Source organism: Scleropages formosus, chromosome 4, assembly GCF_900964775.1.
Source record: "Scleropages formosus chromosome 4, fSclFor1.1, whole genome shotgun sequence".
NCBI lineage: Eukaryota > Metazoa > Chordata > Actinopteri > Osteoglossiformes > Osteoglossidae > Scleropages > Scleropages formosus.
In genome coordinates this window covers 26,714,959-26,739,180 of record NC_041809.1, presented here as the reverse complement: position 1 = coordinate 26,739,180, position 24,222 = coordinate 26,714,959, and the positions used below count along the sequence as shown (strand labels likewise).

General features: G+C 44.3%; 2 protein-coding genes across 6 annotated transcripts in view; one reads left to right on the top strand and one right to left on the bottom strand.

Moving 5' to 3' along the window:
- Window positions 1–18,759, top strand: part of LOC108921178 (membrane-associated phosphatidylinositol transfer protein 3-like) — a 33,258-nt gene extending 14,499 nt beyond the window's left edge. For 2 of the 4 annotated variants that reach the window (XM_018730525.2, XM_018730527.2), the window contains exons 3-19: window positions 1,593–1,697; window positions 7,384–7,442; window positions 7,608–7,828; window positions 8,415–8,604; window positions 8,901–9,023; window positions 9,273–9,469; window positions 11,576–11,730; window positions 11,837–12,007; window positions 12,556–12,681; window positions 12,981–13,129; window positions 14,042–14,158; window positions 15,061–15,177; window positions 15,596–15,744; window positions 16,357–16,506; window positions 16,596–16,779; window positions 16,980–17,108; window positions 17,287–18,759. In XM_018730525.2, coding sequence (XP_018586041.2) covers window positions 1,593–1,697; window positions 7,384–7,442; window positions 7,608–7,828; window positions 8,415–8,604; window positions 8,901–9,023; window positions 9,273–9,469; window positions 11,576–11,730; window positions 11,837–12,007; window positions 12,556–12,681; window positions 12,981–13,129; window positions 14,042–14,158; window positions 15,061–15,177; window positions 15,596–15,744; window positions 16,357–16,506; window positions 16,596–16,779; window positions 16,980–17,108; window positions 17,287–17,634 — 2,690 coding nt within the window. In that variant the 3' untranslated portion in view covers window positions 17,635–18,759. Of the gene's footprint in view, window positions 1–1,592; window positions 1,698–7,383; window positions 7,443–7,607; window positions 7,829–8,414; window positions 8,605–8,900; window positions 9,024–9,272; window positions 9,470–11,575; window positions 11,731–11,836; window positions 12,008–12,555; window positions 12,682–12,980; window positions 13,130–14,041; window positions 14,159–15,060; window positions 15,178–15,595; window positions 15,745–16,356; window positions 16,507–16,595; window positions 16,780–16,979 lie in introns of all 4 variants that reach the window. The other 2 variants (XM_018730526.2, XM_018730528.2) reach the window with 2 other exon arrangements.
- Window positions 18,760–19,293: 534 nt separating this feature from the next.
- On the bottom strand, window positions 19,294–24,219 carry pimreg (PICALM interacting mitotic regulator). Of its 2 annotated transcripts, none has more exons than XM_018730594.2 (5): window positions 24,109–24,219; window positions 22,926–23,238; window positions 22,411–22,703; window positions 22,126–22,221; window positions 19,294–20,477 (listed from the first exon to the last, which is right to left on the bottom strand). In XM_018730594.2, exons 2-5 carry the CDS (start codon window positions 23,220–23,222, stop codon window positions 20,303–20,305), a joined length of 861 nt encoding a protein of 286 aa, XP_018586110.1. In that variant the 5' UTR covers window positions 23,223–23,238; window positions 24,109–24,219; the 3' UTR covers window positions 19,294–20,302. The 2 variants fall into 2 exon arrangements, with proteins under 2 accessions (XP_018586110.1, XP_018586111.1); XM_018730595.2 differs by having other exon boundaries at window positions 22,411–22,700; window positions 24,109–24,139.
- Between the last annotated feature and the right edge of the window lie 3 nt (window positions 24,220–24,222).

Sequence of the window (24,222 nt, the reverse complement as noted above, 5' to 3'; positions counted from 1 at the left end):
ATTATTGGTCACTGACATAGGCAAACACCAGACACTTGAATACTGTGGATGCTAGTTAAATGAAGATGATCCTATACTCTGATTTTATTTGGGTGTGTTTTACTGCGAAATAATGGCTAGGTATGATAAAGGTTGCATGCTCTCCTCAGTTAACAAATGTTATAAAAAATCTTATGCAACAGAACTATGGAAAGATGGAGAAAATCCAATTAAAAAATAAACTGTGAAATATTTGAAAAACATTCTTAACTTGACTGTTGGGAACATGAGATATTTAACTTTGTGTTTACATTCACACATCAAGTCATTGCAAGAAAAAGATGATGACATGTTCTGGGCTTGGAACCATGTCTGTTCAGGACAAGATATTTATTATTTATTTATCATAAAATGCTTATTTTTGGCGGGGTGCAGTGGGTTGAACCGTGGTCCTGCTCTCTGGCGGGTTTGGGGTTTCAGTCCCACTTGGGGTGCCTTGTGACGGACTGGTGTCCCGTCCAGGGTGTGACCCCTTCCCCTCCAGCCTTACGCCCTGTGTTGCCGGGTTAGGCTCCGGCTCCCCGCGACCCCATATGGGACAAGCGGTTCAGACAACGTGTGCGTGCTTATGTTTGTTGTTGTGCCCAGTTTTCTGAGATGCATTCGTGTACAATTGCTGCTGTATTCTGTCAGATGATGACTATTTCTGCAGAAGCCTTGAGCAGCCAGACATACTGTTTCACTAGCCCATCACACCAATGCCAGCTGGCAGGGCCAGAAGTCAGTCATAAGAGGAAACTGCTTTTTAAAAAATGTTAATAGGCCATACCTTTTATCTTACCTTCTACCTTACCGGACCAGGATTGCCCCACTCCTGCATTGACTTCCAGGGATACTTTGTAGCTATAGATGATGTGAGGCAGGGCTTCTTTGACATGTATTTAGTTTTTTATGCCTGTGATGCTACTGCCATGCATATATTACAATGTTTTTAAAGAAGCGTTCAGCTCACGTCTGGCACATCAGCTGTGAGACTCGCACATTAGTTGATGCAATCCTTTTTTCTCACATTTCAAGTTTATATAGTCTTGTTTATGCTAATAAAAAGCTGCTGGATTCTTAGGATGGATTGCCTGTGATTTCTTTTGCACGACTCCATTTACCCTTTCGATTTGAATGTTGTGCTTGTGCAACTGCCACACCAGAGGAAGAGTGGCTGTCTGGTCCCTTCCCTTTAAGCATCTCAGACTGGACATGCTCTCTTTCTCTAAACAAATCAGTGTTTTGCTGAATTTGAGTTTGAATACCTCTGCAGCAGTTCTTCTGCCACAACGTGGTGACTTTCTCTCTGTTGCGTATATATGTGTGTAAGGTATAAGTCCAGCATCGGATAATATTTCGACAACTTATAGAATCAGCGCTTTTCAGTGACACTCACCAAAGGCCTGAAGACTGCTGTTCTGGCTATTTGGAATACTCAGTAGAGTATAGTACTGAATTTATTGATGTGTACGTGATATAAATGGAAACACAGACAGAAAGGAAAATGCCCACAGGTGGCGCTTGGTTTTTCACCCAAGTTCCCCGACACTGTTTTTTGCATCTCACTTCAGAAATGCTGGAGGGGAAGAGTGCCATCCTGTTAGGCATGAGCCAATGGAACTCCAATGACCTGGTGGAGCAGATTGAGACCCTGGGCCACAGCGACTGCTCTCAAGGTATGTAACTCATAATATATTTATGCTGATGTCATTGTCATCTCCATCTGCTACGGGTTAACGCAGTTTTTATTTCACACAGTCGTGACACAAAATCTGTATCTGATGCATATTGAGCAAATATTTACCCACTCCATCATTGTCTCATGTGCGGTCTAAGATTCTTCGTGACTAAGAGCAGTTGCGTCTGTAGGCAGTCAAGATGTAAGCCGTGAAAGTCCGTGCACGTCGTGTTGAATAAGGGTTCCGCTAAGCAAGCAACGGTGAACTGCACCTTGGTCCTCCTCAAACGGGCCTCAAGCAGGTCTGATGCAACAGTAATCAGGAGATTCTGTCTTCATTTACATTTCAGGTATTAGTCACGTAAAACGACATTCCAGAGTATTGTGCACTGCCACTGATATCAGGAAGGCGTTCTTAGCACCTTGTTTCTCTGCTGTGTGTCTTTTCTACTAGCGCAGACAGTCATAACATTTAGAAATTGATTGATTCGGCAACACAGTCTCACATGTCACCTTTCTACTCTTTGATATGTCTGGCATTAGGGTAGAGACAGGAACAGAGTATAGGTTGGGCAGGAAAAGACAAGTTATTATGAGCAGTGGAGAGAGTAGTGGAAAAAGAGTGCGGGAGCGAGAAGGTTGGAGCCTAGTCATGTAGAAGTGAAATGAAGTATAGACAGCCTGCCAGAAGGTCTAAACTAATTCTGTTTCAGAATAGCGGTTTTAGACATGGGGTTATGGAGTTCTTCCAGACCGCACTTCCTGGGGCAATCTTAAGTCCCCAGAAAGATAGTAGTTTGACAGACAAGGTCAAATTTGAAGAAGAAATACAACAACTTGGAGATTTCCTGCTGTTATGTGTTTGAGTTTCATGACACTGTATGATTCTGTAACACATCGAGTTTGAGTCTTTTTCTCTGATTTTTTTTTTAATCTCAGTTCAAGGTATAAGGAAACACGTGACCTTAATATTTTTCAGGATTTCCATTTCTTTACCTGCTGTACCCCAGGGGGACACAGTACTGTTGTACAATTAAGCAGAGATGCCTCTTTCTTTGTGTATCTACCAGTGTAGGTCACCACGGTGAGTAAGGTGTGTGGGCTAGTAACACTACATAGTATCCATTGTAAGTCGCTTTGGAGAAAAGCGTCTGCTAAGTGAATGAGTGTAAATGTAAATGTAATGTAAAATGTAAAAAAAAAAGCACCTATGTAAATGTAAAACTGAGAAATATGTAGCTTTGGATAACTGCATATGCTGAGCTGCTGCTTGATGGTGCAAACTGAGTCGAGTTTCAGACTAACCCTGCTATTTTTACTGCGGTAGAGTCATTCAGCTGCCTATTGATCGGGTTGTCTTTTTTAGGGTTCGACTTTGATTCAAGTGTTTAAGCGTTGCACATATTTTTCAGTTCATCATAGTTCTGTTTTTCTTCCTCATACACTTATTTCTCCAGGTAGACCTATGGCTGCTTTCCACCATGACCTTCTGTTTTGAATTAAATATCAGTCTATGTTGCTTGTATTTATTGTAGCTTATTCAACAATGAGCTTACTCTGAGTTCAAGTTACATGTTGTTAAAAGTCACAGTGGGCTACTGTGAAGGAAACAGAGCCAAATATTTTTCTTCTGAGAGTCCTTTTACGTTCCCGCCCTGAAGTCCCGGTCACGAACACTCCTACCTGGACTTGGCCCCAGTTGCTGCTGTTGAAATGACGAGTCATTTAGAGGAATTGCGTGTTACTCTGTTGTCCACAGATTAGTACAAGTTTTTTTCTTTGTGCTTGGTGCTCTTCCCTGGGCTCTGTGCGGATGCTTAACCCACAGTTTATTTGCCCAGTCTTTTTGTATGACCCAATGCCTTATTGCCACGGTTTACATGCAATTAACGGCTGCCAACTTGATGCCGCATTTTTGTTCGTGTCTGGGCATCTGTGTAATATGAGAATTTGGCCATTTCAAAAATCGCTTACAGTGAGAAACTTCTCCCCAAAAAAAAGTGAAATGCTGAGTACATACAAAAATTGATTGAAACCACATGTCCCAAGCAGGGTCACAGCAAACCGGAGCCAAACCCAGCAGCACAGGGTGTAAGGCCAGATAGGGAGGGGACACATCTAGGATGGAACGCCAGTCCATCAGAAGGCACCCCAAGCAGGACTTGAAACCTAGACCCACCAGAAAGCAGCCCTAGACCATGCCCAGTGTGCCACCACAGCCCCCTTTAACGAATACATTCCCAAACTAAAATTCATAAATAGGAGAGAGAAGTATAGTAATTCATATTTCTGTTAATCCATCCCTGGATTGTAAAAGTGGCCAAGACTGCCCTGGCTAAGAAAGCAATGCATCTTATCCCCGTAAGACGCCTCGGACAAAGGTGTCAAGGTGTCAGCAAAAGAAAGAATAATAATGGTAGCCGTCGAATGGAGAAAAAAGCAGAAAAGGCAGGAGATTGTACAGGATCTAATTTCTGAAGGATGAATCGGTATTCAGGGTTCAGGTACGACTCCTCTCCTGCTATTATGTGAGAACTTATTACATTTAAAAAATGTATTTGAACGAAGCAGTTCAGGAGGTGATGGGAGGGGTCTGCAAGCCCACTCAGACGCTACCCCCCTCTGTCACCATAAAAACTAAGCCAGTTTTTGCTAAGGGTGAGTATGACGCACTAGCACAGACCCGTGAATGGAACACGCCAGCAGACCGTGGCTATACAGTGAGCAGAATGACAGCGAAGCAGCGAAACCGAATAAGGCTCACATGTAAGGACTTGAGCCAACAGGCAGCCCTCACAGCAAGAAAGGGGCATTTCTGGCTGTTGTCCTGCCCCGGGTGCAGCCGGGTAAACGGACGCAAACATCCCAGAATTCCCAAGGAGAATTCAGGAGACCTGGTTTTCACGCAGCGTGCGTTGCGTTGGGTTGTGAGGAGCTGCGGCGACACGTTGCCACAGCCTCGGGGAAGGTTCGTACGCTGAACAGCGGGGCTGAGGAGAATGTCTGCTGTTTCCATTTTAGTTTCGAAATAAGGGACGTGTATAACGCTGATAATGCAGCGTGGACACAGGTAATTTGGATTGCTGTAACTGGACACATGGATGCAGTCAGTCACACTTAACATACAGGGAGCGGGAAACAAGAATACATGCAAAGCACACATATAAAGGGTTAGCTGGTAGTGTAGTGGTTAGTGTTACATTGTCTTTGCATCTGAAGGTTTAAATCCCACCTTTTGCTCTTGTGCTGTTGAGCAAGGTACATTTTACATTTATTCATTTAGCAGATGCTTTTCTCCAAAGCGACGAACATCTCAGCGAAAACACAATTTGTGCTTTACATTAGGAGAACGAGACAGTTGCAGACATGTGATTCTTGAGTAAACCCAGTTTGTTACTTTCCACTTGATGCACCGATGTTCATTGATCGAGTAGGTGCATAAAACGCAGGATAGATGAATCCTGATAACACACACACACACACACACACACACACACACACACACACACACTTTCTGAACCGCTTGTCCCATACGGGGTCGCGGGGAACCGGAGCCCACCCGGAAACACAGGGCGTAAGGCCGGAGGGGGAGGGGACACACCCAAGACGGGATGCCAGTCCGTCGCAAGGCATCCTAAGTGGGACTCGAATCCCAGACCCACCGGAGAGCAGGACCCGGTCCAACCCATTGCACCACTGCGCCCCCCTCAATCCTGAAAACCTTCCTACAATTTTTTTTATAATAACGTACACAAACAAACATTCACATACAATACAGGAGTAGCGGCTGTGAAAAGGATTATCTGGGGATGATCTTGAAGTTACGGTGCACGAACATTTACACCATACACTGGAGAGATCTTGGGCGAAATGGGTCCGGAAACGGTGAGTTTTCAGACCCTTCTTGAACGCAGACAAAGTTTCAACAGTTCTGAGTGACAGGGGAAGGTCGTTCCACCACAACGGAGCCAGAACCGAGAACCTCCGTGCTTTAATTTTTGTGTGCGGGACCATCAAGCGAGCAGAAGTAGATGAGCGAAGGGGTCTGGTTGGGGTGTAGTGGTTGATCAAGTCTTGTACTTACCCCAGTCAAGTACTTACCCTAAATTGTTCCACTGACATCACCCAGCTGTGCAAATTGCAAAATTATTGTAGGTAGCATAACAATGCAACTTGCTTTGGAGAAAAGCATCAGCTACACCAATAAATGTATAAAATCTCCCAAGTGGTTCAACCGTTATTTTTTTCTTAGCAGCAATTTTCTACAACTGTATCAAATTATTTATTAAAAATGTAATGTACCCCTGACCTGCATGAGTGATTGGTAAGCAAGCGTCGAGCCAGCTGTGGGGTAGAATTTATATGTACAAAGACGAGAAAAGAAACAGAACCAAAGTGTTTGTGTGAGAAGCACATGCTGAGGGCTGGTTTGCATAAGAAGAAGAGAGACTTTGTGTGTGTGTGTGTGTGTGTGTGTGTGTGTGAAAGAGAAAGCCAGAGACTGTGTGCGTTAGGTAGAGTTGGGCTGTAGAGAACTCATAAAAGGCAGCGGCCCAGAAAGGGAAAGCCTACACGGCGCTGTCCTTTTATTTCCCGAGAGCTGACACTCCCCCAGGCTGGCAGACTGACGAAGCGGGCAAAGAACGAAGACGCAGATCAGCCCACCCCTCCGTGTTTATTCCCGCGTTTCCTTTTCCCTCTTGCGAGCTGACGGACACACCCGTTTCCTTCTCCTCTCCTTTTTCGGGAATTTCTCCATCCCCATTTTAGGATCCCCATCCTGACCCGACCTCACCGCCATTCGCTGCTCCGTTGTTTCGCCGCATGACGGCGCCCCTTACATTCAAAACTTTTTCCCTGGAAATCAACAACTGGTTACACCCCTGATCACCAGCAGCAGTCTGTTTGAATGAACTCTGCGTAAAAAGCTCAGCGCTAACAGCCACGGGGGAGAATTGGCATTATGAACACGGCGTGGAAATGGAAACAACTGAATGATTACCCCAGTCACAATGTAAAGAGCACAGTACTCAGGTTTTATCATGCTGACAAAGGTGGGGGATATGCAACGGATGATTCTAGAAGCTCATTTGAATGGAACTGATCCCCTCATAAAAAGTCATTAGCGTTACGCCGCTGCCTGCCGCTCCGATTCCGCCATTGATTGTCCCGTCTCGTGGAATGGTCTCGGGGTCAGATTGCTCTCCACCCTCTTGCTCAGATCCAGAAGAGCTGGCACTTAGACGTCCGAAAGGCTGCATGTGGAATTCAAGGTTTATTGTCCAGTTTTGTTATATTTAGGATTTTGATCACCGCCACTATCGACTCAAGTCTAGTTTCGGTTCCTTTGCGGAGCTCCCTTCTCACAGCGGGTTTCCTGAGGTGACCGGGCTATACGTCTGAGAGTGGCAAGTGGGAAGCATTTCGGCGCCCCCCCTCCCCGTCCCAGAGGCCTGTGCTGATTTATCCCCTGTCTGGGCCTTTCTGGGCGGGTGCTATAGTAGTTCTACAGAGACGAAGCTGAAGGCAGCGGATAATGGGCCGTTGCGTGAAAGCAAAGCAGAAAGGTTGTCAGACGTGAATGCTTTTAAAAAATACAAGGAGCACAATACGAGTTCCTTGATGCACCAGAAAAAATGTCACACAGTCCAAACTCTGTGTCCCTCTCACCCCCTACCTACCAGAGAGCCTGTGTGCCCTGAGACGACCGCAGAGTAGCATTGACATACTGGAGGAGGTCGAGGTAAGCCCGCTGTCTGCGAACAATTTGATCATTTTAGCAGTGTTGTATGTATTAAAACGCATGCCTTCTAGATTTAACTTCGTGAAGGAGCATGAGTAAACGCAGATCATGCCAACAAGCTGACGATGAATCCCCTCCTTGCACCACCTTTACTCCACCGGCAAGACCTGCAAGGCCCGTCTGCTAATCCTGGTGGTGCACGGTGGGCACATGTTGGAGCCAGGAGGTGGGGACCCGGGGGCCAAGGCAGGGGATGTGGCCACGCTGGCAGAAGTCCTGGACCGGGTGGCACGGGCACAATCGCGTACCGCTACTGCTGAGCATATCCAGATCCGGCTGGTTCCCTGCCCCGCTGTGTGCGCGGAGGCCTTTTCGCTTGTTTCCAAGTGAGTGGGGTGGCGCCATCTACCCCAGAAGGTGCTGTTTAGATCCTAGATATGAGATCTTACATAAGATACTGATGTTGCTGTACTCTTGGCAATATACATAAATTAGTAAATGAGTAAACTTCAGCATCACTGGAGATGTCATATCTGTCCTTTACTTGTACTTGCAGGAATATGGCAATAAACCTAATTCTTTAAATGAACATGCCTCTGACATTTACTGTTCATTGGCTTTTATGAATGTTAATCATGGACAATTCTTAGGAAGGGCTGTGTTTCATTATCCACCTTTTTCTTAGACTGAACATATGATCTGTGTTGTCTGCTTAGTCAGGGCAGAAATACCCTGTGCATTAGGATATTTATAGAATGCAGATGTACCATTAATTGTTCTTAGCACTGTTAGAGTGTACTATGACTAAATTTGGGTGAAAATCAATGAAAAACTTAAAAATAGCAGTTAATGTTGGGCCTCTTTAATGCCATTGCAATGTGTAAATCGCTACAAATTCTATAGCTGCATTGAATTTTGGCATTTTCCGTGCTGATGACTTAGCAAGTCACCGCCCCCTGTTTCTCGCTGCAGCCTGAATCCCTATAGCTATGATGAGAGCTGTGTTTCCAGCAGTGTGGACTACCTGCCATTGGCTGCGCTACCCCTTCTTGCCATTTCTGCACCTCGCTACCTGGATGCTGTAGCGACCCTCATCATCCGGGCCAACCGTGTCTACCGTAGCTTCCTACAGTCCGAAGATGGGCGTGGCTTCACCGGCCAGGTGTGAACTGTGTCCACTCACCAGTGCCGAAGGACCAGTTAGTTGTTGGCTGTTTTCTGTGATACATCTGGCCTTTTGACAATTTTTTATTTGAATAATACACAAGTAGATTGGAGTCCGGTTGAACACAGTTCAAATGTCATGGTTAATGAGTTTCAAGTTAAAACATATCTTATCTGTGAAAAATGTGCTGTTGAAATTTGTTAGTCATCCCTATGCTCTCCCCAGTCAGCAACACTCTCAGTTCAGAACTTTGTTCCTGCCAATCACCAGTGTTGTTTTGAATCTCTGGTCAGGTATGCCTGGTGGGAGACTGTGTGGGGGGTGTGCTGTGCTTCGATGCACTGTGCTTCAGCAGTGGACCACCATGCAGAAGCCCTGGTGACAGCAGTGGGAACAACAGCACAGAGAGTCTAAAGGTAGTAGGGTGTTGATGTTCTGATCCCCTAGATACTCCTTCCTAGAGAGTTACTTCTGAACCCTAGCTCACCAAAAGCCCTACATGTATACCAACCTCTCCTTGGAGATAATCTTCTTGAGTTGCAAGACAAAAATAACTCCTAGCAGGTATCACAGAGTGCCAGTCCTTCACAGAGAGCAGGAATTTAAACTTGAAGAGTTCTTGCTTCATCTACATTCCACATCCTCATCCCAGTGTCCTTCAACAGGATCCCCCAAGGCTCCTAGATGGGGCCAGCCCAAGCCTTGGCTCTAGCAAAAGACTCAGCAAGAGCAACATTGACGTCTCAGCTGCTTTCTGCCCTGGCTCTGGAAGAGGCAGAAACCTCAGCAGGAAGCAGAGTGATTTGTACGATGGTGACTCCACTACCAGTGGCCAAGGGTCCTTCTTCTGCAGGTACAGCAGGTACTGGAAAGGAAAGGTATGCGAGTAAATTAAAATGCAGGGTAGAAGATGAACTTATGGAGAAGCTTGTAAGCAGGGCAATAATGAAGTAATACTGGAAGAGTTTTCTGGGGCCCAGAGTAGAGAAAATCTTGGGCATTTTATGGAAATGAGATACTACTTGAGCGCCAATGCCAGAAAAACATACTGTTGTGTGTTCCACATCCTGGGCTGTGCATTCAGATGTCGAAGATGACAGTAAAAACTGTCTGCTAGATGAATAAATGTTAATGTTGTGGAATACAACAATAAACTCTACAACCAGTTAGGAAAAATACTTGATTGATTCAGCCAAGGTTCAGCCAAGGCATTATACATGAGAACTGCCAGCAACTGGAAGTCCCTAAGTGCTTTGGGGTGTCCCTTGACTCACACACGTGTTTATGCCAAAAAAAGACTGCGTGCTCACTGCATCGCCTGAGCTCATTCAACAATCAAGTTTAGGACAGAAGCAAATGGTCCAGCAGGGTGTAAAATCAAGAGCACGGCTTGTCTCTGCGTAGACCAGTCATAAATTCCCAATATCGTAAAAGAAACAATGAAGACAAAGTAACATTCTAGCCGCTGTGTGATTTTAAGCACCACCACCACCATGTCAACGTGACACACCTTTGGTGGAGTTAGTTTACTCATCAACTACTGAAGCTGCTGAAGAGTTGCTGACATGGATTCCTGCCAATCTCACCAAAGGGTGCTATTGCCCACTCAGCATTTCATCATACTGAGAACATGTGTCTGGTCTTGAATTTTGGTTCTTCAAGACCTTCAATGCACCTAAAAAAATTCGAAAATATCTTTCATGGCTTTGTAGCTATTGAAGTAGCGGCAACAGAACTCAAGAGTCAATGTACAAAAAAAGATAAGGCTGAAAAATAAAGGCAGGGAGAAAATTGAAAAGTCAGGTGTTTTGTTTTCCAAATGCTGTCTACAGTAATGTACAACAAATGACAGATTAACACATTTAATTCTTAGCAGTGATACCCGATCTCATTAGGTATTCAGTGCAGCATTGTGCTTTTGGCCGACATCAGAATGCCGATACGAAATAAAGGAAAGAGAAGGATCCTGGCTTATGTACTTAATAATTTTTATAAAAACCAACAGAAACTGTGAACAAAGGAAACGTCCTTGTTCTGACATTCAAACCAAACAGCTCTGAGCCAAAAAGCTGAAGCAGGAACTGCAGCAAGCTGTCAGACGAGGGCTTTTGTGTTATTGCCATGGCAAATTTGTCTGTGTAAACCCCCCAGCCATCAAGTGTGACACAGACAGGATTTGACTGGAAGTCTTTCATAGCAGCAAAGGCTCTTTGTGTTTGGACTTACAGCTATATCAGCTTCAGTCATTTCAAATCAGGCTGTAAATTAGATATAGTTATATAAAAGGAGGAGTGCTGCGAAAAGGTGATCTAGGTGTCGCCAGGTGGTTGTGGCCAAAGATGGGGGTGAAGAAACCTGGTCACCCTCATTTTCCTTCTAACCTTATCAATATTCTACTGCACTAGCAGTCTGCCCATCCGCTGTCTGCAGGATAAAAATAGCCCTTTTACGTGCAAGCCTGTGTGTGTGTGTGACGCCAGGACAGGGTTGGGCTACAATCCCGCACATCCAAAATTCTTCTCAAAATGTTAAACACGAGGATTTTACCGAAACAATTCATTGTCAACGCAGGAGATCGAACCTATAACTTTTTGTTTTAACATTTCGTTCTATAACCAGTACATTTTGAACTTCAAGACACTTAAAATTAGAAATTGAATTCAGTTAAATTTCATTCTGTTCAGTTTTTATAGAATGCTCTTCTCATCAGACTGACACAGAGCTCTGAACAAGGTTAGAGTGCTAAACGAGGTTACTGAAAATAATCCAGAGCTGCAGTCATAACATGTATAAATAATAATGGAGCAAGGCAACTGGCAACAGTGGAGAGAAGTCAGAAAATGATAGCGGATCATGTTTGTATGCTGGGAGGTGTGTTCAACCCGAGTGATCAGAGGGCCAAGATGGTTTAAATGTCAGTGTTATATACAAATGCAGTGTTTGTGACCTGAACGGACTCTCTCCCCAGCGCTCCGCTGCAGAGGGAGGGCGGCATAGACGCGGACAGCAGCTCCAAAGTGGGCCTGAGTCCTGGCCACCTGGACTTCCAGGTGTCCCACTGCTTTCTGCTGGGCTGCCCGCTGGGCTTGGTGCTGGCCATGAGGAGAAGCGTGCTGCCTGGAGGTCTGGATGGAGGAAAAAAACACAGATCGACACACACAACTATCTTGTACCTGCGTGTGGTGATATGCTAAGTGGTGACGTTCTTAGCTCTGCCCTCTTCTCCCAGCCTCCCAGCTCCAACCTGCCTGCTCCCAGATCTACAACCTGTTCTACCCCTTGGACCCCTGTGCCTCTCGCTTGGAGCCACTGCTGCACCCCAGCTTCCACAAACTGCCACCCTTTGCTGTGCCCCGCTACCAGCGCAACCCGATGGGGGATGGACGCTCTGCTGTCTTGGGTAAAGGCCTGTACAGAATTGCACTGAGGAGACATGCTTCATTTAGCTTTACGTGCCGCTTACCTGTGAATCTCTAAAGACAAAGTACAGAAAGAAGTACAGGCTGCTACAGCGTGGAGTAACTGCTTTCCCAACACTGTCTCCACCCACTTTACTCATTACTGACCCAATACTTTGTAAAAATGGTTGAATTTTCCCTTGAAGGTGATACCATTCTCAGGTATTCAGCTCATACTGACATCCTCACTCTCACACCAGCAAAATGAACAGCGTGGTCATGTTTTCCACTGAAACCAGAGTCTCTCACATACTGGAAGAACTTTCTGTATGAGTTTGAACAAAACTGCTCCGTCTGTAGTTGTTCAGCAACAGAAGACAGGGCTGATGCTGTACACTTACAGCAGCTTCTGTATGACACACATTCAGATCATGTCCCATTCATTCAGACCATCTGTACATGCAGCAGCTGCCGCAGCTTCAGTAGACCGTAACTGTACACTACACTGGGTTTCCATGAAACCAGCCCGGTGTCCCTCTAATCCCTCCAGATGATGCGATCCAAAGCAACGTGGAAGCGTTCCAGACTCCTTCCTCAACTGCAGAACAAATCAGCCACCCTGCTGATGAAAATGAGACATCAAGAACAGATCAGCTGGACGAAATCATTGCTGACAGTGAGCAAGATGGCATTAGACACAAAATGGACAGGGGTGGCTTAGTCCCATGAAATTATTTCTGTGGGTATTTCTTTCTGGAAAATCCAAAATGAGGTTCAGTCAGGGATTTTGATCCTGAGACTAACACAGATAAGTACTTTTTTTGCATATGATTTTAAGATATAGAAATAGAAAATGAAATAGAAAGGAACAGAATTGGTATAATTAGGCACCACTAGTTTTACTGAAACTTTTCACTGTAGCCCAACCCACTCTGCTGTAATTCCGTGATCTGTGGATCTCACTGCTTTTCCCAGTCTGCCACATGTGGTGGGGCACTAAGAGGTTGGACTACGCCCTGCACTGCCCTGACGTGCTCACCGCCTTCCCGACCGCAGCGCTGCCCCCGGTCTTCCACAGCTCCTACTGGGAGTCCACCGATGTAGTGTCCTTTGTGCTCAGACAGGTGAGCACTTGCAACCCCACCTTGAGTGTGCAGAATTCATGTCTGCTTGGTGTTCTGGCAGTGCTTTCAAACCGAGAGATGCCAGGAACGTGATGTGACCATATTTCCCATGGTGACTTCTCCAAATGTAAGATTTATTGCCTGAGCTGGAATGCTACAGCTTACACTTGATTACCTCTCCCTCCTCCATCCATTCACACACAGAGTGAATTTCCGGTGAATGACTTTTTCCCTCTAGTGATGTTAACTCAAGGTCACAAAATTCAGAAATGCATTGTAATGTTAGAAGGCAATGAAGGAACAAGTGGAGTTGAACGCTCAAATATTTGGTCTCCTTGACTTCTGGGTCATATTCATTTGCCCTTCTGACTCACCTGGGGTTGCAGGGAGTCGGGAGCACGCTCCTTTCTTGCAGGCAAGGCAGACGTGTTGGGTTATTTCTGGAGACATCAGAACACAGGGAGAGGTGAAGGTTTTTGAGCCATTATGCTGTCTGAGTGAGACAGCAGATCCCTAATTTGTCTTCATAAGTCCCTGCTGTCATACTCCACCTCTTGGCTCTACTGCAAACAGTAGCCTCTTTTCGTCCCTTTTCGAGCCCCAGTTCAGCTGTTTTCATCTTAACATTGCACCAACACTATTTGTGAGGTAGCTGATGTATGTTCCTCTGAGACTATCACTGCCAAGTCTAAACCCTTCAGTGAGTAATGATATTTTTTTTTCTTAGTTTATGATGGACAACCAGCTAGTGCAATGGCAAATCTAATTTGCCAGTGAAACAACAGGTCCTGTTGCTCAGTGGGAAAGTAAATCTGGCTGTCTCGATAGAACAGGCCAGTGGAACATCAGATGTAACTGACATCAGGGTGGCTGTGGAAGGTCTGACAGACTGCCTTGTGTTTTTTTTGACAGGTGATGCGGTGTGATTGCCTCAGCTCGCATGAAGCAGAGGACTCTAACTCTGCCCCCTTCTCTCCATCTGGCAAACGAGAGAAATGGCTACGCAGACGGACTCACGTGAAGCTGCGGGTGAGTGCACAGATCCCTCTGCATAAAAAAAAACCAAAGCAGAAAATTATCCAACTGGTTTCTAATCAGAATTCATTTCCAGGAGACTCAAGCAGAACATGGGGTAATATTTTGGTTTAGCACATATAAACATGAGTGAGCAAAAACTTGTCTGTTAGCTGAACAGTAAGCTCCAATGACAAATTTTGGTCACAGAGCTGTAGGAAATTACTACATGTTCAATAGTATAGCCTCCTCATGTACAGTAAAATGAATGTCAGAATATTCCTCACACTCTCACTCACTTTCGATAACCATTCATCCTGGGCAGCGTTGCAGTGGTTCTGAGCCTATCCTGGAATAACGCAAGACTGGGGGGTACACCCTGGACAGGGTACCAAAATATGCTGAAATAAGTTGTTATATTTATACATCCATTCATATATACAGAGCACACAATGCCTTTTACTACTATATGTTACAGGAAATGTGGGTTTTTCTCCAATACAAACAGGATTATTGACTGTTCAAATGTGATATTTTGACATAATGAAAAATTAAGTATTCTTTTATGGAATTCCCTGTTTTGGAAAGTGCGTATTATAGCTTTCTGCAGCACATAGATTCTGTGGGATTATACTTAGCAGAATCCATGATATTATGCATGGTGATTAATGTAAAATTCATTGCAGGTAGCAGATTTATCTTTGATGGGGCTGCATATGGCAATATGATGCCCTCTCCTGGAAAAAGCAGACACAGAATGTAGACTTTTATGCTGAGAGTGAAGAATTGAATGAGAGGCATATGAATGTGACCATAGTCCCTTTGCCACTGAAACATGAAAACACATGAAGAAACCAGTTAATTATAATAATACATTTTAAACATATACTTACACTTTGTTCTTTTGTTGTGCTCAGAATGTGACTGCCAACCACAGGGTAAATGACATCATTGCTACTGAAAAAGGTCCCCAGACGCTAGTGGGTCGTTTCATGTATGGTCCCCTGGACATGGTAACACTGACTGGAGAAAAGGTAGGATTTGCAGAATTTCTGTTGTCAGGTACTCTCTAGATCCCCCTGGAATTCCAGTACCCTCCTGGCCCCTCACTCACAAAGTATATATAGAGCATGACCAGCTGTGCAGCCTCAGTGGAACACTTTCATCCAGAGTCACTGTTTTTGTGGACCTCAAAATATATTCATGCATTTATATAGCTGAAAATTTACCCATGCAATTCACAGAGAATAATTCATTTAGTGCCCTTGATGAAACATAAAACTGCAGCTCCCTTCCTGGGGTTTTAATCTGTAATGTAACTGACTATATGATGAATGCATTTGTGAAAGTTTCTGATGTCTTCTTGCTCTCAGTATCTTTCACTGCAGCCTCAGGCTGCAGAAGACCTGTAGAGACAAATATCTTGACTAGCTCCCTGCTTTGTAACTCCAGGTAGACGTGTTCCTGGTGACGCAACCCCCGTCAGGCCGCTGGGTGCATTATGACACTGTGGTGACCAGTAGCAGTGGCAAAGTGACTTACACCATCCCTCAGAACAAGAGGCTGGGTGTGGGGGTCTACCCTATCAAGATGGTGGTCAAGTGAGCAGCTGTCACTGTTGGGCTCTATAACCAAAGAGATCTAAGCCTTTATGAAGATGATTCATTCGTCACCCTAGAGATCCCCTATACTATATCATGGTTTCTGTTTGAACTTTGTAATTACCCTTGATTCAATCCACATTAAAGCAAGTATGCCATTTTCCCTCATTCAGAATACACTATTGATTTTAAATTAATAAAAAGACTGCAGTGACTAGAATCACCTGTCCTTTATTTAAATACTAATTCAGTTTCATGAATGCTCAGACAACAGGGACACATCTTATTAGCACAAATGCACCTGCTGTAATTTGGTTTTATGGAATTTTTTAAATACACTGCTAAAAATTACAACTTTTCATTCAGTTAAGTGTGATCTGAATAATCCAATTTGTTAAGTGAATAGCACAATAAAAACCATTATCAGCTTAGCTGGAACAAAAATGCATACACACAGGGCAAATGCTGAAAATTGCTGTAATAGACCTCAGTTTAGTGTAGGTTTCAGCTCCCTTACTATGTGCTCTGCTCTTCCATCTGGGAAAGGACAGGCAACATTTTCTTCTATCTTTTTGTACCATCTGTCTGACTCAATATGCCCTCTTGTCCCAGGGGTGACCAGACGAGCGCTGAGGCCTGTCTGACAGTGCTGCCGCGAGGAACGGAGTGTGTGGTGTTCAGCATCGACGGGTCATTTGCTGCCAGCGTCTCCCTCATGGGCAGGGACCCCAAGGTTCGCCCTGGCGCTGTAGATGTAGTGAGGTAACAGCTGCCATGTACACGTGGTTATACTGACGGTGTACTGTTAGCAGTGTTAATGTCTGTGTGCCCGTGTTTGGGCCATGTGGCAGGCACTGGCAGGACCTGGGCTACCTGATCATCTACATCACGGGCCGGCCAGATATGCAAAAGCAGCGTGTGGTGTCCTGGCTCTCGCAACACAACTTCCCACAGGGTGCAGTCTTTTTCTCTGAAGGCTTGGTGCATGATCCACTGCGCCAGAAGACTATCTTCCTCAGAAATCTGGTGCAAGAGGTAATGATACACACACACACACACACACACACACACACACACAAAATACAGTGTTCTAAAACCACATGCCACGTTGCTATGGATCAGGTACGATAAAACTCCCGGCACACATTGTAGTCCATTCACAACTATGACTAATGTTATTCCACAACGGTTATGCACACCCATTTTTCACGGGTCTACAATTCCCCTGTTGCCAGTGCCACATCAAGATCTGCGCTGCCTACGGCTCCATGAAAGACATCTCTGTATACAGCATGCTGGGCATCAGTCCTACTCAGATATACATAGTGGGCAGGCCATCCAAGAAGCATCAGAACCAGTGCCAGGTAAGCAAGACAGTCTGGGTCAGGAAGACTTGAAGGACACCACGATTTATATCACCCCTGATGTTACAATTTGATTTATGGAAAGACTAAACTTTTGCTGATTTTTACACGTTTTTATACGTTTTGTTCCTTTTCATCCTCCTTTCCTCACCATATCACGCATGCCTGTTCTGACTAGTTCCTCAGCGAGGGCTATGCGTCGCACCTCTCTGCCTTGCGCTTTGGCCAGCGGGCTCGTTCCAAAAAAACCCCGTCTGCTGGACGCATGGTTCTCCGGAAGGGCTCCTTTGGCCTGTCCACCAAACCAGACTTCCTGCGAAAGCGCGCTCACCTACGTCGGACCATGTCCGTGCAGCAAGTGGATCCACCTTTCACAGCTATGACCAAGCCTGAACGTGCCCAGAGCCAGCCTGAGTCTGACAAGGAGCACAGGGGTAGGGGTGGCGGAGGTGGGGTGGGACCATGGGGACGGGGACGGTCTGTGTGGCCACGTGGCTCAATGTACTGCGAAAACATCACCCCTTGATCCTCCCTGTCTCTCTTGAGGTGTGTCAAGATGAACTTCTGACTTGACCATGACTGCTATCACTAAAGTTAAACACAAAGCATTAGATGCTCAAACAAGAACATGTATCATGGAAAACAAGCATGACAGATACAAAATAAGGGCAAATGGAATGAATATGGGGACTTGTTTAAAAAAAAAAAAAACAGGAATGACACACCAATTGGCGTTTGACAGTCATTGCATGTCATGTTCACTCCCGATCTCCAGTAAACATAAGGCACAAGCAGGAAGATCACAGCGCTGGCTCACACCACATACAGAGGAACCCTCTACCATACCCTGGGTTCACAACGAGGACAAGCTTGCACTGAGACAGCCTGTGGGGTCTTCCTTCATCCAGCAGTCAGAATTCTTCTCATGGCAATGCAGATAAGCAGAACAAGTAGGGTAGAATGTGAAAAGCTGACTCAGACACCCTTCACCCCTGCCCCAGTACCAGACAGTATGGTTACAGCTCATGTCCAGGGGTCCTGGTTGTTTGAGAAAAACAAATTTCAGCTGACAGTCATAAGAACCAGCTTATAGTAGGCGAAACCGGAAGAGTTATTTCTGCTGGAACGGGCTCACGATAAGGTTGCTCTAACCATACAGCCTCCCATCAGTAGAGTAGCAAATCATTTTTTCCATGGATAAAATCATGAAACACCAGTGCTACTGTTTTTCTGGATTGAAAGGGTCAGTCTCATGCAGGCCTCAAAGTTCAGAAATATTCCACATTTCTGAGGAACCATTGCAAATGGTGTTAGAAAAGCAGAAAAAAAGTGGAACTTGTAACATAATGCAATAGTTTCTGGTCAAAACTGAGGCCTAATTGGAATATACATACCACCATATAGTAACTGCTGAAAGTGAAACAGTCAAATATAGGAGTACAGTAATAATGTAACTTTCCAGCTATTTTACATCTATTCCATCAGTTACACAAAGCACCAGTTATATTGGTAGAATCTATAATGCATATTTTTAATTTGGCTTTTCATTAGTAAAATAAGCTGTTGAAAAATACCAATAAAAATTGTAAGCAAAGCAACACTGATTGAAGGCCTCCTTATATTTGTAATAATGGGACAAATTAAAGTTGAAAGGCACCTAAAACAGCTGATTACTGTGTACAATGGAGGTTGCTTATGTGATTTTGGATTAAATGTGTAAACAAAAATTAACCTTTGACTCCTTAATTCAATTACTGAAAAGGTTTTTTAGGTTTCTCCACAAATTTTACACAAAGTCCATTTATGCATCTAAAAGTCTAATCTGTCTGTAAGTCCAGGTGTGAAAGAGTACATTTTTTGACCTGAAAATCTCATTATGAAAAAGCAAGAAAGTTGTGAATACATTTTCTTTATTATTTGATGTCACAAACAAATGTCTCCTTTTGTAAACAGGCTGTCATGTCAAAGGAAAAGCAAAGCACAAAAATATATCACAGGACTTTGAAGAAAAAGGAAATGTTTAAAACAAGTTAATATTTCGACTCTCTCCGGGGGGGGGGGGGGAGTGAGAAGAGAGGAGGGGGGAGAAGAAAAAAAAAAAAAAAAAAAAAAAAACCAACCACAAAAAACCACTTGGTAAAGCAGCTACAAAATTAAAACAAAGGAAACCTCATTATGGCTAAGGTATTATTATATAGTTAATACATTTGTCACTGTAAACCTGTGGTAGAGCATATTGATCAGTGTATAAAATTGTTGAAGATATCTTTATCAATAATCACTAAGAACCAAAGTTGTGCACACACTGATGTACAATCAGCATGTGCCTACTGGTTTGTCATTTTGTCAGGCTGAAGAAATCCTTTAAAAAAAAAAAAAAAACTCTGCACTTTATAAAATACTAAATGGTATGAGTAGCTAAAAATACATGCATCGTTTTAAAATTCTAGCTGTAGGAGTTTGATCAGTACACAGATGCACATTGTGCAAAACTGACAGCATTTTGTGTTAGACACGATTTTATGGCTCTGTATTTGTGATACACAGATGTTTCTCCATGTGATTAACAAACACCCTCCCTGAATGCAAAATAGAGCTTTTAAATTTGGCAGGAAGCTCATGACAATCAGTTTCAGAATCCTAGCCACCATCAGCTCAATATTTGTGGTTGTTAAATGGTAATACAGGCAATTCTTTGGATCATTGTTAAGCCTTTCATTTAGCTCAATATATCAAAGTTGTTTGCAGGAAAACAATAAGCTGGATTTTGATGCTATGAGTCCAAGGTCACACTGTAGCTTTAAGGTAATGAATATTGAATCCCTAATTGCAGATCTGGCACAGAGCAGAATTTCAGGCAGTCAATTCATAGAGCATAGTACAGGAAAACACACTGTGCAGCCTTGCATCATATGTGCAGAGACTAGGCTAAGCTGTCAGAACTGCCAAGTCAAAAACCTATCGATAGCCTTTTAACTACATTGGAATTATTTTTGTACATTACTTGTCAAGAACTGAACCCAGAAATCTAATCAGGACACATGCACTCAGTACTCAAAAAAAAAACCAAAATGGGATACAATGAGTAACAGCAGCACCATTAAATGGTTAACATCTTAACAATGGTATTTTACCCTTTATAATGAATAGAGGTGCATAATTTGAGTAACAGATCAACAATGTAGAAAGTCACTCTAGGTGGCTTTACGCACTTTGGACAAGGCCACATCACTCCAGCTGCTTACCAACTCCTGAACTCTTTTGGTTTTGCTCTGGATGGAGGTCTTTGTAAGCCAACAGGCTGGGTCATTCTGGACCTCCCTGCAACTCCTCACCATAATCTGGTGGTAGTTCATCATGGACTGGATCCTGTTTTGTAAGATCACAGTTCAAAGTTTGAAAAGGTAAGGTTTATACCAGCAGGCATGATATACACATTTAGACTCAAAGTATACAAAGATTCTGGGTCCACAATGCCAGCAAAGGTACCCCAGCTTCAGAATACCAATCCCTCAAAGATTTGGGAATAAAATATTTTTGTATGATTAAAAAAAATAGAAATAGGGCTGTCAAGACCTTCGGAGATGGGTGATTGTTACAGGCTTGAAATTTGGCATGTCAGCTGTCGGACTAACAGGAATTACATTGTTATGCACCAAAAGTCCACATTTCACAGCAAAAAATACAAGAGCTTCTTTGGTGAAGTGAGGTCAGAAAGGGCAACAGCATAATACTTGCATTGTTTATCCTGTATAAATAAGTCAAGTGGTTTTGAATATGGGAGATTTCTATAACCACATAAGCCATGCAACTTCAATAGCATTTGTTAGGCCACAAACATGCTCAATGAGAAGTCAAAGCTAAGGATTATAGACATTTTTAGGAATGCTCCACAGAGATACTGGCCACAATGGGGAAACCTTATCTCAATATATTTCCGTAATTTGTACCTCAACTGGGCACGGTGGCACAGTGGGTTGGACCGGGTTCTGCTCTCCAGTGGGTCTGTGGTTCGAGTCCCGCTTGGGGTGCCCTGCGATGGACTGGCGTCCCATCCTGGGTATGTCCCCTCCCCTTCCAGCCTTACACCCTGAGTTGCCAGGTTAGGCTCTGGTTCCCCGCGACCCCATATGGGACAAGCAGTTCAGAAATTTTTTTTTTTTTTTTTTTTTATATTATATGTATGTATGTAGGGGGGCGCGGTGGCGCAGTGGGTTGGACCACAGTCCTGCTCTCCAGTGGGTCTGGGGTTCGAGTCCCGCTTGGGGTGCCTTGCGGTGGACTGGTGTCCCGTCCTGGGTGTCCCGTCCTGGGTGTGTCCCCTCCCCCTCTGGCCTTACGCCCTGTGTTGCCGGGTAGGCTCCGGTTCCCCGTGACCCCGTAAGGGACAAGCGGTTCTGAAAGTGTGTGTGTGTGTGTGTGTGTGTGTGTGTGTGTGTGTCTCTCAACTTGCTGATGGCAGAGAAAAACGGTTAATTTGTCCTCCTCAGAAGCTTTGAGGAGCACAAGCTCCCATCAAGACTTAAAACTCTGAAATCCCCCCCCCCCCCCCCCCATCTCAAAAATGAGATTACAAGCCACTAAGTCAAGGTCTCAGGTAGCACTTACTAGATGACTCACTGTAAACCATTGTGTATTCTGCTTTATATGCTAAAACTTAGGTAAAGTTCAATTCACAGGGATATTATAACAACTGATCTACAGAAATAGTACAGGAAATAAAGTTATACAGACTGTTGGTCCAGGTTAATAAATTCATATGGAATTGGACAAAAAAGTGAAGACAGTTTTGAAATAAAAGACAGCCCAAAGAATAACAAGATCTCCAATCCCAGTCTTTCTGAGCATAACACTCAAACACTCAACTACAAAAGGCCACATACACTGATCTTTTCCTACACTTAGGAAAAACTGCAAGTGCATTTTAAGATAAAGAATTAAGAGAATTCCTTCATTCTGCAAATAAAGACCAAGTTACTAACGCTAAGCAGAGGTATCCCCTTCAACCCCAGCTCACCGGTCATCTCTCCCGATAATGTCATCAAAAGCTTGTGAGAGGTGTTCAAGTTTCTTGAGGCCACTAGAAACAGAGTCCAGGTTTCGGTTAAACTCCCTGTGATGGGATACAAGTGTGTTACTTAATGTTACCATTACTTTAAGTCTGAAATATATTCATCTGTAAATAAGTCATGCAGCATACAGTGTAAAATAGCATGTGCAAGTGATAGATAAGTGATCGCATGCGCATATACTGCATAAATAAATAGCTATAGTACTGAGATGAAATAGGGCAAGTGTTTACCGCTGTTGGGTCAATGTGTTGGGGGAGGCAAGAGGACTTCGCAGTGCTGCCAGTCGCACAAGCCGTCTTCTGGAGCTCCTGGGCCTCACTGCAATGCCCTGGTCATCCAAGGTGGCTGCTGCCCGGTAAGCCCTTTGGCTAGCAACCTGGGAGATGTATTTAGGGCTTACCACAGCAGCAGGTTTGTGAGGGGTACAACTCTGGACAGGCCCCCTGTTCTCTTCTCCCTGAATGGCCTGACCAGGGCTTGCCACCAAGAATTCTTCCTGAGAACTACAGCTCCTCTGGAGCTTCTGTGCAAAAGTTGAAGGACAGTAAAGGTCAAAAAGAGTAAAGGTAAAATGTCAGCCACATCTCATAATCCACAAAGCACTTATCCACTAATTACCAAAAAGACCTGACAACACGATCTTTTTGAACAGTAATAAAATTATCAGTTAAAAGAAGTGGACTAGACTTAGACTAGGCTTAACCCCTAGAAAGTCAAGCAGCACACAAAGAATTGTTCCACCCACCTGGTAGGCACTGCTCACGGAGTTACGAGCGCTGCATCGCAGGAGGCAAAGCCTTTGGCTGGCCTGTGCCTGCAGTATCTCCCGTGTGGGCTGTATTTCAGCATCAACCTGGACAGTCCTCAGGGGGAGTCTCTTTCGAAGGGAGGCGCCCAGGGACCCCAGCGAAGAGGAGGATGGCAGTTTTCGGAACCTGTCCGGTACCTCAGGAGAACTGTCCACTTCATTTGACTCATCTAGGGCCGTGTGCCCTCGCCAGATACCGCTCACCGCTTGGATGACAGATGATGTCATGTCCATTGTTAACCTGTAGAAACTGCACATGCCACCAGGTTTAAAAAAGTACAAAAATGTTTCAAATAATTTAACTTACACCTTAACAGTTAGTTTCTCCAAATCATTATATACCTTTATTTAATTCTACAAGCAAGCTACTCAGGATGACTAATGAACCGGGTCTGAAATCTCAGCGGATAAATATTGGTGACAAAAGCACTTGCTTCTATCCCCCCCCCCAGAGTTCCCCTGGCTGAAGCCTTCATTTAGTTGCTGCACTCAGTGTATTGCTTGTGAACTGAGGATAACAGAAGCAGCTCTGAAATGAGCCACACTGCACTCAAGCACGAAGGGGGAGAACACGGGGCAGTAGAAGAGCGCCCCCTTGCTGTGGTGCCGTTCACTGACCCTACCCCTCGCTGCGAATAAAGACTGCTGCTGGAACCCCCATGAATAATAACCCTGAAGTAAAATAAAACGAAATGGTTTTTTCTCATTAGAACCAGCAGAAATATCATACTATTTACCCATGAACTGAGGAAAATTGAGCTTGCTTCCCTGTTCGTCAGGCAGATAGTAAGGCAGGCTGACACGGTAGTCACCGGGTGTTGCTGGAAACCACCGGCGTCAGAGTGCTGTTTTTTTTTTAAAGCAAATAAAAGAACTAACAAAAATCTGGAAAATTATTTCCAAACAACGTCTCCTACTCATCTCTCTTCTTGCACGATGATTGATTCCCAGTCGAAAAATTACTTTCACCAGGATTACAAAAACTGACGCTACTAGCTGAGCTCACCAACATAATCAAACATATCATGTCGGTGCAGTGTATAACTACATCGCAAAAAAAAAAAAAAATACTGTCGCTCTATTTTACTTATAGTTGCATTAAAATATAACATATACAAACCTTTGTGGAACGAAACCCAACGACCATTCACCTCACGACAAGGCACAGAACTTCTCCTTTAACTCCTCAGTTCGAATTCGGCGGCTCTCACGCGACCACTCCCAAACCTCGCGA

Coding starts and splice junctions, on each gene's coding strand:
- pimreg (XM_018730594.2), bottom strand. CDS start 23,222: ATGGACATGACATCATCTGTCATCCAAGCGGTGAGCGGTATCTGGCGA. Junction 22,704..22,925: donor CCGTGAGCAGTGCCTACCAG/GTGGGTGGAACA, acceptor ACTTTTGCACAG/AAGCTCCAGAGGAGCTGTAG. Junction 22,222..22,410: donor AACACATTGACCCAACAGCG/GTAAACACTTGC, acceptor ATCCCATCACAG/GGAGTTTAACCGAAACCTGG.